This window comes from Pholcus phalangioides, unplaced genomic scaffold (genome assembly GCF_987345545.1).
Source record: "Pholcus phalangioides strain wild (caught in Gottingen) unplaced genomic scaffold, Ppha-v1.0 ptg000022l_1, whole genome shotgun sequence".
Classification (NCBI taxonomy): Eukaryota; Metazoa; Arthropoda; class Arachnida; order Araneae; family Pholcidae; genus Pholcus; species Pholcus phalangioides.
The window spans coordinates 15,786,588-15,804,944 of record NW_028301615.1 but is presented as its reverse complement, the minus strand read 5'-3'; the positions used below and the strand labels follow the sequence as shown (position 1 = coordinate 15,804,944).

Sequence of the window (18,357 nt, the reverse complement as noted above, 5' to 3'; positions counted from 1 at the left end):
ACCTTGCTGCTAGGAATGAGCTCTTGAAAAGGATGAAGAGAGGAAGGATGAGGAGGAAAGAAGACGTGACCGAAGGTGAAAAAAATTTCCAGTGAAAGGGCGCGAAAAAGATATGGAAACATGCTGTGGATGAGTGATTCGAAGCTCGTCAATCATCCGTTTTTCACGTGCAACTAACTAAAGCTGGCCATTCTCGTGGGTGAGTACAACTTATAATTTTTATTACAAAGTTTTTGTCTCTGTGACATTTTAATTTCCTGTCTTTAGTGAGAAGATTAGTTTCACGTTGATTAAACGATCGTCGGAAGCGTAATTTTTCACTGGTGTGGTTGAAGGGGCAGAACCGTCTTACAAGAGCATCGTAGGCCCCCGGGCCAACTTGATTTTTCTCAGGCCCTACCTAGAAAATCGTCGAGAATTTCAACTGTTTCTCATTTTCGTAGGGCCCCTCTCTTTTGAGGTTTCCGGGGCCCATATGCGTTGACCCTTTGAGGGCCACTATATAAACAAATTCTTTTTTGGCCAAACTAACTTCATATACTCGGTACATAGGACTCGTACATGGCCCCCACATCCTGGAGTAGGGACCCTATAGGCTGGAATCTTTTGCGGGGCCCCCGATCAGACTTTCACGGGCCCCTTTATGATGGATTTATAGCGCGAAAAAATAATAAAAATCGTCCAGGGCCCCAGGCTCCAACCCTGCCAGCCCACCCCTTGTGGGGGCCATGGACTCATATAAATGTATTTTGCAACTATTCTTTTGTTTTCATCAAAATCCAGCGAACAACAGGTGGTCGCACAGTGGGGACACCGCCCACCTAGAACACTGAAAGCTTCCCTCTGGTGTAATGCAGGAAAACAAATTTAGTTTAAAAAACTACCTTTCCACCGATTTTGTAGGCCAAAATGATAAACATAAGCATTATTGATAGATATAATAAAAATATAATATAAATATTTTCTGGAAAGACTATTCTTAATAACTTCAGAATAATTCTTATTATTTTCTATAAGAATATTCCCCAGTAATTTATGAAAGTAGTCCTTCCAGAGAATATTCTTGAATATTCTCCTTGATGAGATTATTCTCTGAAAGATTATTCTCCGAAAGATTATTCTCGAGAATTTTACATCTCTACTGCCTCTGCTATTTATAAACAGATATTTTGACTAGAATTTGTGGCATGTAAAATTTTCTTTTTTAAATCCATCAGCATATGATGAGAATGTAAGATTCTCTATGGCAAGGCTTGCCAAATCAGAAAAAAAAATTATGCACTAGCGAAATTGCTTGAGCCAAGCATAATTTTTTGCTCAAGAGAAATGGTCCCAAATACTGTTTTTTTTTCACTTTTATGAATATCTCATTTTTTGCTTCACGACCCACTGTCATGAAATCAGAAAATTTTGTGTCGTCCAATTTGTGTCGTAAACTTCAATTGAACAATTATATAGTGAAAATTTTAGGTGCCCATTCCTATTTTCTAGTCATCATGTCGACCTGGCACCTAGGGTCAAGCTCTGCTTTATAACAAATGAAGCACATTATAATTTAACATGCATGCTAGTGAGAATATAATAATTCAGTGTTCTCTGTGTTCACACAATATTGTGTCACATGAGATGATAATGTTCGTAACAGGCCATGGTCCATTTCTGGCTAACCTTCATAGGTTCAAATCAATCCCCAGTGATAAATGCTCATGTTCGGCCATAGGCACGCCTCTTCACTACGCAACTCTATGCCCCAAGACAACGGCTTTCCACTTTAGACAGCCAGCTGAACATTTGTGAATACCTTGGCTTGAATGCATCCTGAAGCGGGAAGATTCGAAAAGTAAAATACGTAAACTGGTTGCTTTCTAGAGCAGCACCCTGAGGATATCAGAACTACAGTCTCGGAGCCAGAACCAGATAGAGAGCCACCTATGCCAGTTAGGACATCCACTAGACTACAATGTCAACTACACCCAGACAGCGATCTCGTACATAGATGAGGAGCCTGAGTAGTCGAGAATAGTTGCGGCTGTGGTGGTCGAGTGGTCATAGTGACGGACTCGCATCGCGGGGATCCGGGTTCGAGCCCCACCGTCGCTACAGTGGTGGTCGGCTGAAGTTGGTTTTCTGTGGTTCCCAACTTCGAGGTGCAAATGCGAGCCGATCTCCCCATTAAAAAGTCTCGCCACAGAGAGCAACAGGCCTACAAACAGTACAAATATTCAGTCACTACACATCACTCACTTCACTTCTGAGATATAGATGGCAGAACTGAAAAATCATACGCAACACTAGATACACACTCAGACTGTTAGGTACACACATAATTGCGGCACAACTCACTAGGTAGTAAATTGCCTATGGCAATAGACCTGAGTTGTGCTCGGTTTGAAAAAAAAAAGTCGAGAATAGTTTGATCCACGCTGGCTTATCGAAAAGCTGGATACAGGCAGCAATTACTGACGAATGTCTTTGAACCAAATCAAACTACACGGTGCAGCGATTAGATCAGCCCAGCAGCAAATTGACAGCTTTCATTGATGTGATAGTTACTGATCCAATGAAAATCCCTGAAGAGAAGCAGATCAAATTTTATCAAGAACTATTCCCGATTATGACGATTATTATGATGATAAATTTTATACTTGTTTACTGGCGAGGTGCGTCATGGCACCTGCCCATGTATGTAATATATCTTTCTCAAGATCAATAAATGGTTAGGTTTCCCCGGAGGCACCCGAGTCCCCAGGGACAATGTGCTTATAACACTGAGTGTGACAGAGCCTGGGTGTCTCTCGGTTCCTATCACTATCACACAATATTGTATCAAAAAAATTATGAATTTTTTGGAAAAAATGAAAAAAAAGGGGGGATAAATCACTGTTTCTGGAGTTATATAAAAAAAATGTCTCTAATGGTGGTAAAAACCATGGGTTTTTTCCTTGGGCGGGAAAAATATGCTTTTACCAAGATGGTAAAAATCATCAATGGTGTAAATACCGTGTCAACCCTGCGATGATGACACTTCATATAAACACGTATACAGTCTTGTACACATATAGCCCTGGATATGACATCAACCGTGGATATAGCATATAATTTTTTTAATGCGAGTGTTATGATGTTTTCTCACAAGAAGGCACAAATTTTTTCAATAACCAGAAATTATATTGCCAAAATAATTACATTTGTGGCTAAGATGCTAACAGATGATGCTATGAATATTCATTTGGCTTTGCTGCCACTTAGGGGCCATTCAAGTATTACGTAAGCAGATTTTCAGCCATTTTTGATCCCTCCCTTGTCAGCAAAACACTGACCCCCCTTCCCCCGTCAGTGAAATTTCGTCAGCAGCTTAGAATATTTCATATCTTCAAAAAGGGGTGGTTGATGACATAAGCAACCTCCAAACCCCCCTCCCCCCTTGTCATCAAAAGTCAGCAAATCCGAAACCCCCTCCCTCTTCCTTGATGCTGATGTAATACTTGAATGACCCGTTATTGACAGTAAATGTAACTATTTTGACATTGAAAATTTTTGTTATTAAATAAAACCCGGCCTTTCTGTGTTATGCTTCTCAAATTATTGAATTTTCACTTGTTACTTTTTTGATCACCTAGTACATGGCAGTGATAAAGAAACACTTGTTTTAAATCATCAAACCACTTCTTGTTCAAAAGCCTAATGCCAATTCAAAAGTATTGATTTGTGACATGTAAAATTTATGAACATTGGCTGGTTTTTTTTCTTAATATGTAAATTGTAGAATGTTTTTTCAAATAAAAACTGTTATATCCCCATAATCTTAAAAAATTATTGCCATTTCCAAAAATGTATGCACACGATGATGTATGCCATGTTTTCTAATAAGTTTTTAAAAATTTTCACATGTCAATCGAAAACTATATGCATGCAATATTACTTCCAATTATGTGCTGCATAAGCTCATTCTGTGTTCCCAATAAAGAATTTTATACGTATATACTATTGCTACTTAAGCTAATTTCAATACTTTGCTTGTAACATATACATCAGTTATAGCAGTTCTTGAATTGCTGACAGGGTAGGCTATGTTATAACTGAACTTGACTGTACATTAGATCAGTCACAGTTGACTCCGCCTTAGATGCTGGTGGGAGGGGGGGGGGGTGACATGCCTAGAGAGTTTGTAAGAATGTGAGTAACCAAAAGATGAGCCAGATCAGTGAGGGACTTGTAGAGAGTGTAAACATATGAACTACAAAATGAGAGATCTAGAGAGTATGCAAGCATTTGAGTGACAAAAATAGTGTGCATGCATGTTAGTGCACAGAAGAGGGAGGGAGGAGGTAAATGAGCAACCAGAAAAGTTGCTTAGTGAACACTTTTGGTCACTCACATGCTTGCATACTCTATAGATCTCTCGTATGGTAGTTTACATGTTTGCACACTCTCTAAGTCTCGATGGATTTTAGCATTTTATTTGCATAATGTGTGCACAAATTAGCACAAAGAATGTTCTAATGACTCATGTTGTTCTACATCTTTGATACATCTACATTTTCAGAGTATCTTCACACTGTTATATGGTTACATCTCGCCTTGATGAAATGAATTCGAGAAACAGCACGATTGCTCATCCGGATATTAGAGTTCATCATTTGAATTTGGATGAAAATTTGGAGAGTGTTCTCTTCAGGATTAAAAAAGGTAATACATTTTTATTACCGCAAAAAGTTTGTGTTGTCGTTACATCTAATACTCTATTTACTTTATTCTGAAGTATTGTGTTATTTAACAATTACTGTATGGTCAGTTAGGTTGTACAGTCGAGCCAGGATATACAGGATATAATGAAATTGCACGGGAATGTGAAAAACATTTGCAATACCTGGTATTTGTTATAACAGATTCACGATAAATATTCGAGTTTAATGAGTAGAATCCATTTCAAGCAGTGTTTATCAACCTATGGTGTGCACACTAGAGGTGGCACCCAGACAGACTTGAAAGTTTAATTATAATTAACATGAAAAATATATTCTCGTATGTTGTAAATATTACAGATATTCGCATAAACTTGAGTAAAATATTAGACCCATACACTGTAAGGCAGTGGTTCTAGAAGACTGCATTGCAGTTTCTGGGGGAGAGGCATCCCACAACCTATGTTGAGGAAAGCTATCAATATGTACCTGTTCAGTGATTTGAAGTGGTTGTTTACTAGAGACTGTTGTGGGGAGCCACAGATAAACATTGACTGAGGCAGAGGATGTCAAAAGTTTCAAGAATCACTGCTGTAAGTGGTCCGTCGAACTGTTAGACATTCCAATGATCGTAAGGTGTGGCATCCACTTTATGCAGCATGGCCCCTATTCTGGTATCTTTGACAAGGTATCTTTATCAGGTCACAGACAAGATTTTTCACGAGCCTCTACTTAAAATGCCAAAAAAAAAAAGCAATCATCTGGGCCGCCCCGCTGGAGCCCTGTCAGCCCCATAGGGGGTGTTCCTATGGTTCACAAAGACAGGAAACACTGATATGAATGAAACTGGTTTTGCTGATTTCTTTTTATTCAGAGTGGTTGTGGGAATGAACATAACCAGCTTTGGGAAGATCATCATCTAGCTATTGATAGTGCTGACAAAACACACCTGGGGGTACAAAAATTTTCTTTCTGAGAAATTTTGAGTTATCACTCTTTGAAAAGCATTTAAATAAGCACAGAAATTAGTTAAAATATCATTTAAACGGTATTTGCTATCGATATATTAATTTTTTTTAAATTTTTGTTTGCTGGGGGGGGGGGGGAATGGACATCCTGTGCTCCTCGTTACGTAAGCCCTTGAGCACTTACATTCTGACTTTTGTTTCTGAAAGGGCATTTTTGATATTATGGGACTCAATCCATTTTGAACAAAATCATTGTTATATGTTCATTCGTTATAAGTGATTTTTTGTATTATTTTTGTATATGGCAGGTTCACTAAGATGTAAATAACTTTGTTATAACTGCTACTTCGTAACGGGGTCAGCTTAAGTAAGGGTGCATGAGGTGCAGTGCACCTGATCGGCATCTTGAGCTTTAGTCTGACACCAAATTTTGAAAATATTTCCAATGGTAAAAATTCACATGGCATCACTCTTTTGAGCGCGATGATGAAATTGTTGAGAAACTTGAGGAAACAGTCAAGGCCTGTTACCATAATACCAGAAACAATGCAATCCATCACAAGGGGTAAGTGCACATTGTGGTGACCTAAAATATTAATTTTTCCCAGAATGGTCAAATAAATAAAAAATTCTGGAGCCCCAAAAACTACTTGGAAATGGATTTATTAATAAAACTCACCTTTTTTGTTTTATACATTATATTTACAAGAATAGTATAAGCAATGTTATGGCTCACTGATCAATGCTGTTTTTTGGATTGAGTTATTTGGCATAAGTAAGAATGGCAGAATAATTTTGGGCCAAAAAGCAGAACAATCTCCTCTTTAAAAAAAAAACTATGCAGTTTCTCCAAAAGCACAGTGTGTGTGGTCACAAACATTTTTTTCAGTAAATAGTAGTGTGCGGCTTTGTCCTAAAAAAAGTTAGGTTAATTCTAGGGTCTAGGCTAAAGCCCGGTCAGCCTCCCACCAGAGTCGTTTGTAGGGGCAGCACATGAGTCTCTCTTTGCAACTGGGAGGCATGTAAGCATGGGGAGATATAGATTGATGTTGACCAGAGCAACGGAGCCTCAAATGACATATGTTTGAGAACCACTGAAAAAGTTTGACACTTCTCAGTGTAATCTACCGCAGGATTTTATGTCCAGTTCGAAATATCCAGTTAAAGCAGATAACAAGGAAAAAGGAAAACAAATATTTCACCTCAAATACTTTATTGCAATTTTTCAAATAAGTTTAAGACAATACGTTTCTCAAATCGGAATTACAATTAAATTTTCAGCTTCATTAAAAATAGATTTTCGATTAACACTTTTTTCCAATCAAAGTTAGCTCAATATTTCGAAACAGTTAAAATGGATAGATCCTACTGCAAAACTAAAAGTCCATACTCCGTGAAATATCACCTTTCCTCTTGCCAATCAAGATGTTTTGTGTTGTGGTTGCGAACACGATGAGGAACCATACATTTTGAGATGATGAATTGTAGAAATATATTCTGAAGATCAAGTCCTATCAAAAGTTGTCACTATCCAATAGTAGATTACGAAGTAATTGACGAACGTTATGACATGTACCAGCAAAACCGAAATCGCCAGAGGAGGAGGAACCTGGTCATCTCAATCAGCAAACAATCAACAAATCATCAAAAAAACATTTCAGTAATTTATCATTCAAGATACATATTGGAGTAGCAGCTATTCATTAGTCACAATGTGCAAGACATTTAGAATTTTATTAAAAATATTTACATCCGGAAGCAGGAGGGTTAATCAATTAACTTATATCCTTTAATTACTAAAAAAGTAAAGCTGTGTGTGTTAGTTAACCATGAGGTGAATCAATGACGGAAGTCAAGAAATGATGGGGAAATGCAAGTGATTAGAGAGAACAAGAGAAGATTACAGACCAGTCTTTTTCTCAGACCAACCATCTGACGGAAACACTTCATCTCTCGACAAAAACTCTGTCTGACATCACAACGGCATCATTTACATATACAACATAGTTTAAAAAATAAAACAATATTTTGGAACAGCAACAAAATATAGTTCTCCGATCATGGCAGTCAAGATAATTATATGAAAAAATTTCAACAAAATAAATTTTTCTGGTGCAAGTCAGCAGCCAACCACCGATGTACCTAGGTATTGTACAATTAATTCATTATTTTAGAAATACAGGGTGTTTCAAAAAGAATCACTAGATTTGAAATGGATATATTACAAAAAATATTGAACATAAACACTCAAGATTAATTTTATATTACATGGCTAATCAGTTTTTACAAACCAAATTAAAGGTGCTCAATATGTCTACCTTGGGATGCATGGCACATGTCTATATGGTAGTTAAATTCGTCCCAAACTTTTGCAAGCATGTTTGCATCCACTGCGAGTGGATTTGTGTGGACTACGTGCGAAATTGGCGGATTCGCTCCATATTTTCGTCTGACATGCGGGGATGGCCAGGGGATTTCTCTTTACATAGACAACCAGAGTCTCGGAATTGTTTATACCATTGCCTAATGTTCTGAGGGGTATGAAGTTCAACACCAGGGTATTGTTGATAAAAAGCATGATGAACAGTTGTTACGAACTCACACTTCACGAAGCTTAGAACACAAAATGATTTCTGTTGTGCAGTCGCAATCTCTACAAACACTGAAGCGACGGCAGAAGGAAGAGCGTTAGCTCTACCTGTCGGCAAATGCGTGAAACTCAAGATTTCCCTCTTTCCATATACCATCGATCAAAACAGATTAAAAGCTGAGTAGTTATGATTTTTTTTAATCGGATGATTCTTTTTGAAACAGCGTGTATAACAACAAAACCTATCAGACGTGATTGCAGGTCACGACCAATTGTAAATGGAATGAAAGTAAACATACATTCTGAGACTGGGCCATTCTGCGGAGATCAGATTGATGTCATTCCGTAGACAATGCTAGAATAATGCTACATTAGCCCAATACATCAAAGAAATAGACCTTTTCTGGATTTTATGTTAAGGTGAACTTGGAAAGAAAAGTCATATGGTCTCACCGCCTTGAATCAAAGCCAGGTCCTCATGCAAACTGGGCAAGTGTGCTGTCATATACATATTCCTTGATGTATTGGGCTGAGAAAAAAGCCATCTCATTCCCTCTACCATCCTATCTGTGGGAACCATTTGCTGAAGCTGCATGCATGTACACAAACATTTCAGCGCAGCATACAGCAGTGCATGAAATGAAGGCAGGGTTGAGTCTCCAGTGGTGTATATAGTAGCGTACTTACCCGGTTTACAAGAGGACTGAGTTCAATTCCTGGCTGAGACCAGATGATTTTCCTTTCTACGATTACCTCTGCATAATATCCAAAAAAGGTTTATTTCCTTTGAGAACCACTGTTTTACTGTGACTTGTGTGGATCCTGATGCCTTAATATTTTCTTTGTATCATCACATCTGTGCAGTTTTGAGTTAATTCTTATTCACCTTAAGACCAGTGGCCATCCTGCAGCACTTCAAACTTTACAAGTATGTGTGTGTAAAGGATAACCATCCTCTACACACATACACACTATTGATTCCCCCACATTTTTTTTGTCATGTATGCTGTTTTGAAAAAAAACTTATAATTTAAGATTTTAGAATAGAAGAGATTTTTCAGGTAAGCATTGTCATATAACAAATTAAATGTTGTTTTGGTTTTTGTTCAATAATATAGGTTGCACTGTACGATTCAAGCTTGGAACATCTCTCTTTGGACAGCAGGTTTCCTTCTTCACAAATTATCCAGCCCATGGATCATTTGTTCGGTCCTCTTACAGGCAGCTGGTATGGGAATCTGAGGGCACCAACAGCAACGATGATACAGCGCTGTATTGCCAGATCACTTATGAAACCGCTGGCAGTTTTCATTATTTTTTTGAGCTTGACAGGTACTGTTTGAGACTATAATCGTATTATTGTATGTTCCATAATTTCATTTCCTCACTTTTTTTAGATTGTTTAATAAAGTACAGTGGAAAACTTGGTTAATTCGAATTTTCATGAATTACTTTAATATGCCTGTGCAAATAGTCTGTGGTGGTGCATAATCTGTAGTGTAGGTGTGAATTTTTCCTTAGAAATATCACTGTATAGTCCGCATGTGAAAATTTTATTCTTCAATTATGATATTTTTAGGATATGTGGAGGCAGATTTTTTCTACTTAGATCTATACATTATTTATAAATCTTGATTTTTTTATTTTACCCATCAATTTTGAAAATATGTATTTCTATTCCAAACTCAGAAAAAAAAATCCTGATGTGCACACCAACATAATGGGGTTTTTTTTTTTCCTACTTTATTGCCTGACTTGAACAATTGTGCTATCATTCTGCTAGCTGAATACCATACAGAGAAATGTCATTCCTGACATGGACCTGAGGTCATATGAACGATGTAATGTGGATGATTATAGTCGAACCCCATTATAGCTCTCCCCAATGTTGCAGCAAGGCCACATTTTCTTGGAACAAAGCGCATCCTATTGGATTAACATTAAGGTTAACCTCCGAACAACGGTTTCTGGATAATAGCCACTTTTGAAAATTAAAATGAAATAAAAATTTTATCACTAAGAAAAATAACCCTCAAAATTTGCTTTGAGTTTTCCCCCCTTCATTGAATCCTTCAAACGTAAAAATAATTATGGATTCTTTCTTACATCAGTTGCTTTTCAGACCACAGGAGTTACTCAAGTAGATGCTAATGGGTGTGCTAGATGTGTTTTAGAAATAACGAAGCAGAAATTAGGGCAACTGAGGCTATGTCATAGACCGGAGAGTCATTGTTTCCATGCTGTTTGACCAAGGGCACCTGGGTAAGAAGTAATTGAAATTACTGCCCTAAATAGAAGCAAAACAGCTGATTGCATTGGAGGATAAGCTGATCTTGAGAATGCATGTCCCAGGATACAAGGATTACAGAGCAGCTACAATTTTTTTTCATGAAATTTTTGAATGAAATTAGCAACAGAAAATCACAAATAAAGTTCTTCATGAAAAATTCATGCATCTTCAATGTAAAGTAACTGTTATGCGGTACAAAATAGCTTATTCTAATCAATTATAGCATGGGTTGTTATAATTTTGCAAGCAACTAAAAATTTTTACACATGCTTCAGAAATAATGAACCTCTTAACCCTCTGACTGCTCAATTTGTGGACCGAAATTGCTTCAAAAATTGTGTAATTTTTTTCACTCAAAAAGTGAAGTTTGAGCGGTAATACCACGTGCCTTCAAATGCCGCAATTTAGTGGACAACTAACGACATCTGTTGGCCAAAACGTAAATGAAAGGTCTAATACTGTATATAATTTATTTCAGTGGTTAAACAGGGAAAAAACGGGATGCGCTTCTCAATAAAGGAAGAAAAACACATGCCCGCGGAAATCGTGGGAGCAGATTTTGCTACATTTGAGTTGCCCGTGGAAATCGCGGGATGAGCAGCCAGAGGGTTAATAATGGTAACCTCCCAACAATGGCCACATTCGCTTGGTCCTGTTAGTGGTTGTTGTTAGGTTTTACTGTATTGTAAATCTTTCTTTTCTAGGAATTAAACGTTTTATGTATTTATTGTTATAGATCATTTAACACAGTGCATTGGGTTGAAATTAATATGATTTAGAAATTAATATCATTATATGGGAGATTATTGTTATCGGTTAGATAAAATTTTCACTGTATATATGAAAAAGTATATTTGAAAATAGTATTAGAGTGAGATAGTAATATTAATAAAAATAGAAGCAGAAAGCAATATAGCGTGGCAATATATTAAGTGGGTGAATGTGCAAACAATCATGTTTGCTATTTCTAGAAGGAAATTTGGTTATTTCAAAATTACTGAAAGCCAATTCAAATTTCAAGGTGTGAAAAAATTTCTTAGTTCAAACATTCATTCATGTATTCTCTTTCACTTAGCCATCCCAAGGAGCCGATCGGTTGTGGATTCATCTTAGTTGAGCCAACCCTAACATATGGACCGAAGGATGACGTTCTGGAGCTCGACTGCATACTCTGCCAAACTTACTTGGCAAAGTGCTTGGGACCATTACCTCAATGGGAGCAGAGATTGCGTGTAGCTGTGGAAACTGGATACAACATGATTCACATTACACCCATACAAGAGCTTGGAGGTTCTCTCTCCTCATATGCTCTGAAGAACCAGCTGGTTTTGAATCCAATGTTCAACACTGCTTTCAGAACTTGCAGAATGGAGGAGGTTACAGCTCTTGTTGAAAAGATGAGGAGAGATTGGAATGTAAGTCTTTTTTTTTACTTTTATTCTGAGTATTTCTACAAGTAACTTATATATATTCACTATATATATAACTAGCTATAACACCCGGTGCTGCCTGGGTTTTCTTCATTGAAGAAGTGAGAAACCATTATAAAGTGATGATAAACCTGGTCTGAAATACATTGTTTGAGAACCATGGTGACCAAAGTTAAATGTATGAAAAATCATTGTTGAGACCCACAAACCTTTGTTGCCCGACAGTGTTTTGACCATTTTGGCCATTTGCCATGCTCTGACAAACTTTTCTCCCAGATTCTCCGAGTAAAAAATTCGGTAAATTGATGTACAGTCACTGTTATAACAACATTGAAGATGATTGCTTCTCCCTCCTTTTAGCCCTTTTCTGGGGAGATGTAATGTCCCTCCCACTTACGCTCTAACCCATGCAGAAAATGGTTCGATTTTGAGTTGTGGCTAGCACAGCATGAGAGATTTTAATGGTCGAGTTTGTGTAGCCACATCTCAAAACCAGTTTTTGCCCAGCTTGGAATCACAGAATCATTATGCATTTATTTTCAACTAGGCCGGATAGGCGAGAGTATATGAAGTTTTTGTGATCATTTATGTTAATATTTTATACAAGCACTAGTTGCAATAATGAGAAAACTGGCATAGTACATTCATAGTATTCACTACCGTTTTTAAATTATTAAGTTTTTGATTTTCTAATGAAAGTATAGGTATCGTATTGATGAATTGGATAATTCAAAACATTTCTTCCTGTCCCTTTGAGCTTTGTATTAATCCAGTTTGACTGTATTAACAAATATGTTACTTTTGACTGATATTATTTGACAAAAGTCGTTGTGTATTACAGGTTCTCACAATTACTGATGTAGTTCTTAACCACACTGCAAACGAAAGTGAATGGATACATGCACATCCAGAATGTTCTTATAATTTGGTGAACTCTCCACATTTAAGACCAGCTTATTTACTGGATCGAGCTTTACATCATTTCGGAGTTGAGGTCGCTGAGGGGAAATGGAGTATTAGTGGAATACCTGCTGCAGTTTGTGAGGACAAGCACTTGGTGGTGAGGCTGAGTATGAAATTGTTTGATTTTGGCTTTTCTAATTAGATTTATTCACATATTTTTATTCAATGAACATGACAGTGTGCCCTTCAACATAGGAAACTGATACACAGTCTTAGAAAAGAATATAATTAGTAGTAATGCTGATGTGTGTTACTGCGATAAGTTTTATACAAATGATTATAACATTTCTTTTAATGTTTCGTTTAATGACATGGTTTTATATTCAAGTCAGAAATTCATTAATTACAAGAAGTGCTTGATAGATATTAGAATATATAATGTGAAAATGATTTCAGAACTTAATTGATAAATCCCTGGATTTTTATATGAATCAATTAATTGTAAGTAAGAAAAACAAATTAAAAAATTCCTGTGTTCAGTAATAAAGTACTCAAGTTTTACATTTGAGAATCTTCATAGATACCAATTGAATCTGGAATATTAGTTATTTTATATATATATTTCCTTAAAAAAATTATGAAGTTTGAAAACACAAGTAACAATTTGATCATTTGAATATATTGTACATGAATTATAAGTTCTGGTTTGTATGTGACAATTGAAAATTTTCATTTCTCTTCATGCAGGCTATAAGAAGCGCATTGTATGGTATCTTTCTATGCCAGATAAAGATGTGTGAATTTTTCATGGTGGATATTGATGAGCTAGTTGAACAGTTTCGCAGAGAACTTAAAGGTAATAACTACTTATATATACACTGAAGAGCCAAAAAAACTGGTACACCTGCCTAATATCGTGTAGCGCACCCGCGAGAAGTGCCGCAACACGACGTGGCATGGACTCGACTAATGTCTGAAGTAGTGCTGGAGGTAATTGACACCATGAATCCTGCAGGGCTGTCCATAAATCTGTAGGAGTAAGAGGGGGTGGAGATCTCTTCTGAACCGCACGTTGCAAGGCATCCCAGATATGTTCAATAATGTTCATATCTGGGGATTTAGGTGGCCAGCAGAAGTGTCTAAAGTCAGAAGAGTGTTCCTGGAGCTACTTTGTAGCAATTCTGGACGTGTGGGGTGTCGCATTGTCCTGCTGAAATTGTCCAAGTCCGTCGGAATGCACAATGGACATGAATGGGTGCAGGTGATCAGACAGGATGCTTATGTACCTGTCAGAGTCGTATCTAGACGTATCAGGGATCCCATATCACGCCAACTGCACATGCCCCATACCATCACAGAGCCTCCACCAGCTTGAACAGTCCCCTGTTGACATGTAGGGTCCATGGATTCATGAGGTTGTCTCTATACCCGTCCACGTCCATCAGCTCGAAGCAATTGGAACCGAGACTCGTCAGACCAGGCAACATGTTTCCAGTCCTCAACAGTCCAATGTCGGTGTTGTCTGGCCCAGGCGAGGCATAAAGCTTTGTGTCGTGCAGTCATCAAGGGTACACGAGTGGGCCTTCGGTTCCGAAAGCCCATATCGATGATGTTTCGTTGAATGGTTCGCACGCTGACACTTGTTGATGGCTCAGCATTGAAATCTGCAGCAATTTGCGGAAGGGTTGCACGTCTGTCACGTTTAATGATTCTCGTCAGTCGTCGTTGGTCCTGTTCTTGCATGATCTTTTTCCGGCTGCAGCGATGTCATAGATTTAATTTTTTACCGGATTCCCGATATTCACGGTACACTCATGAAATGGTCGTACGTGAAAATCCAAATTTCATCGCTACTTCGGAGATGCTATGTCCCATCTCTCGTGCGCCGACTATAACACCACGTTCAAACTCACTTAAATCTCGATAACCTGCCATTGTAGCAGCAGTAACCGATCTAACAACTATGCCAGACACTTGTTGTGTTATAACTTGTGTTATTATATAGGCGTTGCTGACCGCAGCATCGTACTCTGATTGGTTCCATATCTCTTTATTTGCATACGCATGCCCGTACCAGTTTTTTTGGCTCTTCAGTTTATATTCACTGATTATTTTGAACCATACTTGTTAGTGGAATTTATATGCACTATCTAATATGTACATATGCACTTATTAGATGGAAGTTAACTTCTATATGATGTGCATATGACAACCAGTGATCAGGTTGAACAAAAATATAATTATTTTTTCTCTCTGCTTATATAGGTTTTACCTTGCTTAGATTTATATATTGATATCAGATTATATATTAGATTGTGGAATAATGCTGAAACAAAAAAAAATTATTCATGCCATATTTTTTTCTTGAAATGGTGTAATATTTGCATAATTGATGATATATGGGCAGAAAATTACAGTAAATTTTCTTAGTGAGTAATATTTTTCAGGTTTCAAACAATAGCAAAATCTCTAAACTGTGTTAGGAAACTTTGTTGTGTACTGTATGAAAGTTTTCTTATTAAAAGAAATGAATCCTTCCTTTATCAACAGTAATATTTTCATTTGAGGAAAATAGATGGCTTGATAACCATTTAAGCTACCCCCCCCCCCAAAAAAAAAGGTCCTAACACAGAGCAGTCAGCACACTTTTTAATGAGAGGCATGGAAGAAAAGTTATATAGGTCCCAGTTTATTTAACCCTTGTTTGCATCAAATGATTATAGTCGGACAAAAATGATCAAAGGAGATTTTAGTTCCCCGAATAAATCTTGCGAAATTCTGATTTAAATATTTATATTAAAAAAAATAATTTTAATTTTTCATTTCCTAGATGGAAAAAAGTCTCCATGCTCTTCTACACGAGCAGCAGAAGATTTGAAAATCATCCAAGATCCTCTTTACAGGAGACTGAAAAACTATGTTAATTTGGATTCAGCATTACACTTGTATGCAAATAGCTGGTAGGTAAGATTGGTGGATGAAAAATTCATGCGTAATTTTATTTTAGGCTAATGGTTGCAAAAATGAGCAACATCTGACATGTTTCAGGGTTTTTCACGTTTTCACACCTTTCACCAAAATAAGTGTTGTTGTCAAAATAAACTAAAAGATGTACAAACAAACAAGTTCAGTTCACAGCTGAGGATATTAAATACAAATACGTGACCGCAACAGGCAAAATGCCCAACGAGGTGGCCGAAAAAAAATATTCCCATATTTATGGATGTCAAATGTTTCTAAACCACAGCAATGCGATTAAAAGTGTAATTATAAAACTATATATACAGGATAAAAACCAGTATAGGACATTATTTCCTTGGTTGCCACTAACATTATGGTATGAAATATATATGTATAATATGCCGCCCATAAAAATATTTATGGTTGTGCTATCTAAGCTGGATGACTTCTTGATTTACCCCAATATGTTTATTGTATTTTTTTCAAACGTATTAATTGTGATAGAATTCACCCCCCGTCCCCCGGCTGAGCTATTCCATTTACGCACAACCCTATTAGAGAAAAATTCTATTTGACACCACAACCTGAGGGTTGTCCCTTCCCAATTGATACTGGGGTCCCCTTGTAATATTTGTATTTTATAGTCCATCCTATCCATCCTGCTGAAAATTTTAAACACTTTTATCATGTCTCGCATTCTTCCAATGTAAACATATTTAAGAAATATAATCTCTCTTCATAGCTCAAACCTTGTGTACCAACAAGAGCATGTGCAGCTCTTCTCTGCACCCCCTCAATCACGTCTATCTCCCTTGTCCCTCTGCAAGTATGGTCTCCAAAACCTTATGGCATACTCCAGTCTAGGATGCACTAAGACCCAGCCTAGGAAAAGTGGAAGGGGAGATTGCAAAGACACCCTCTTAAGAATGAAACCAAGCATTCTGCTAGTTTTTTTGACCACTACTAAATGAAACAACGTCTCCCAATGATGAATTGTTCCAATTGGTTGGTTGCTCGACACAAAACTTGTAAGATTCTTAAAATTAACCTCATCAATGGTCAAGGAATACTGGACGTGGATTTATTATCATTGACCTAAATATGTTTGTGCTATGGTGTACAAAAAACATCTTGGTTCAGTTCAAACTTGATTTTATGAACCTCCAATTTACGAATTGCATCTTTTTATGAAATATTCTTTATTTCCATTACATTATTTTACTTAGAAAAAATTCTGTAATGTAATTTGCAGAGAGATAGCAATTCCTAAATAAATGAGACCTCTCTACAGTGATGCTCTATATGTTGGTAAATTCCTCTGCTACAATATTTTTCAAATCTTGTTTGGAATTGCCTATAGTCTGATGCTAAACTGCTCCCATTGCAGATATCTTTTACTATGATAAATCCCTCTCAACGTTGTATTGAGGATATTTTGAAATCGGTACAATATTTTTAAAATGCTTACCAGCTTTTGTTCTTTTGAGTGTAATAACATCAGTATTTTGCACTCTCTCCCCTCTGAAAGTGTTAATTAAGTTGGTGCACAAAATCCTTATGAAGTAAACTACTTTACAGGATGCGGTAAATAACTTAATTTTATTCATTAGTTAGTAAATTAGAATTTTTTGCTGGAAATAAATACTTATAAATGAATTTTATGAAGGTACTATCAATGCCAATCCAGGAGAGATGCCAACAACAGCACAAATTTGACAGTGCCTGATGATGATGTTACCTCACAATATAATGATAAACCCCTTACTACAATATTTTATCCTGATCGGCAGAGTATCGTTATATCAAGGTTTCACTGTATGTTTTAAACTAATTTTTCCTTTATTATGACTGAAAAAGATGTAACTTTTTGCTCAATTAAGGGGTTAATAGAGACATGTAACACATTTTCACTAGTGAGATACGAGACATCTGCAGTACGTTCAGCTCTAAACTGATTTTCACTTACTTCAAATCTGAATTTTGATTCTATCAAATTGATGATTCAATAATTTTTTTACAGCAATTCAACAGATGATCAAGAGGTTGATAAATGCTGCATTTCATTTCGACTGAAATTGGAAGAGATGAATCGGTCTGTTAAAGTTGAAACTGAGAACCATCTGAATGTTGCCATGGAGAATGTAATTCGAGGGATTCATTATGAACGTGTGAATTCAGAAGGACCTCGAATCAATGTTGTATCTGAATCTCAACCTCTAATTCAACAGTAATACATTTTATTCTCATTTGGTATTTTATGTGTGGTTTGCATTAAATAGCATTATATTAATATTTCATCTTATAAAATGAAGAGACACATCATATTACTAAGATATTCTGTGATAAAAGTCTTGAATTTTCGAGTGTAAACAAAAAATAACTAAATTCTACAATATATGTATGTTAAAAAAAATGATTTTTTTTCATGCAAGAAATGAATTATACTTCTCAAATCATAGCAAATTTGATTAAAATCACTACCTAGACAAAATAATCAAGTTTTAAGTTCTGTGTTATTCATTAAACTTTT

At 36.6% G+C, this 18,357-nt stretch overlaps 1 protein-coding gene across 1 annotated transcript in view; it reads left to right on the top strand.

The window, feature by feature from the left end:
• The window catches only part of LOC149069524 (glycogen debranching enzyme-like), a 43,032-nt gene continuing 24,675 nt past the window's right edge, over nucleotides 1-18,357 (top strand). The window contains exons 1-8 of the mRNA XM_089249254.1: nucleotides 1-199; nucleotides 4,547-4,689; nucleotides 9,362-9,575; nucleotides 11,609-11,948; nucleotides 12,805-13,023; nucleotides 13,614-13,722; nucleotides 15,697-15,826; nucleotides 17,848-18,054. Coding sequence (XP_089105380.1) covers nucleotides 4,566-4,689; nucleotides 9,362-9,575; nucleotides 11,609-11,948; nucleotides 12,805-13,023; nucleotides 13,614-13,722; nucleotides 15,697-15,826; nucleotides 17,848-18,054 — 1,343 coding nt within the window. The 5' untranslated portion in view covers nucleotides 1-199; nucleotides 4,547-4,565. The remainder of the gene's footprint in view (nucleotides 200-4,546; nucleotides 4,690-9,361; nucleotides 9,576-11,608; nucleotides 11,949-12,804; nucleotides 13,024-13,613; nucleotides 13,723-15,696; nucleotides 15,827-17,847; nucleotides 18,055-18,357) is intronic.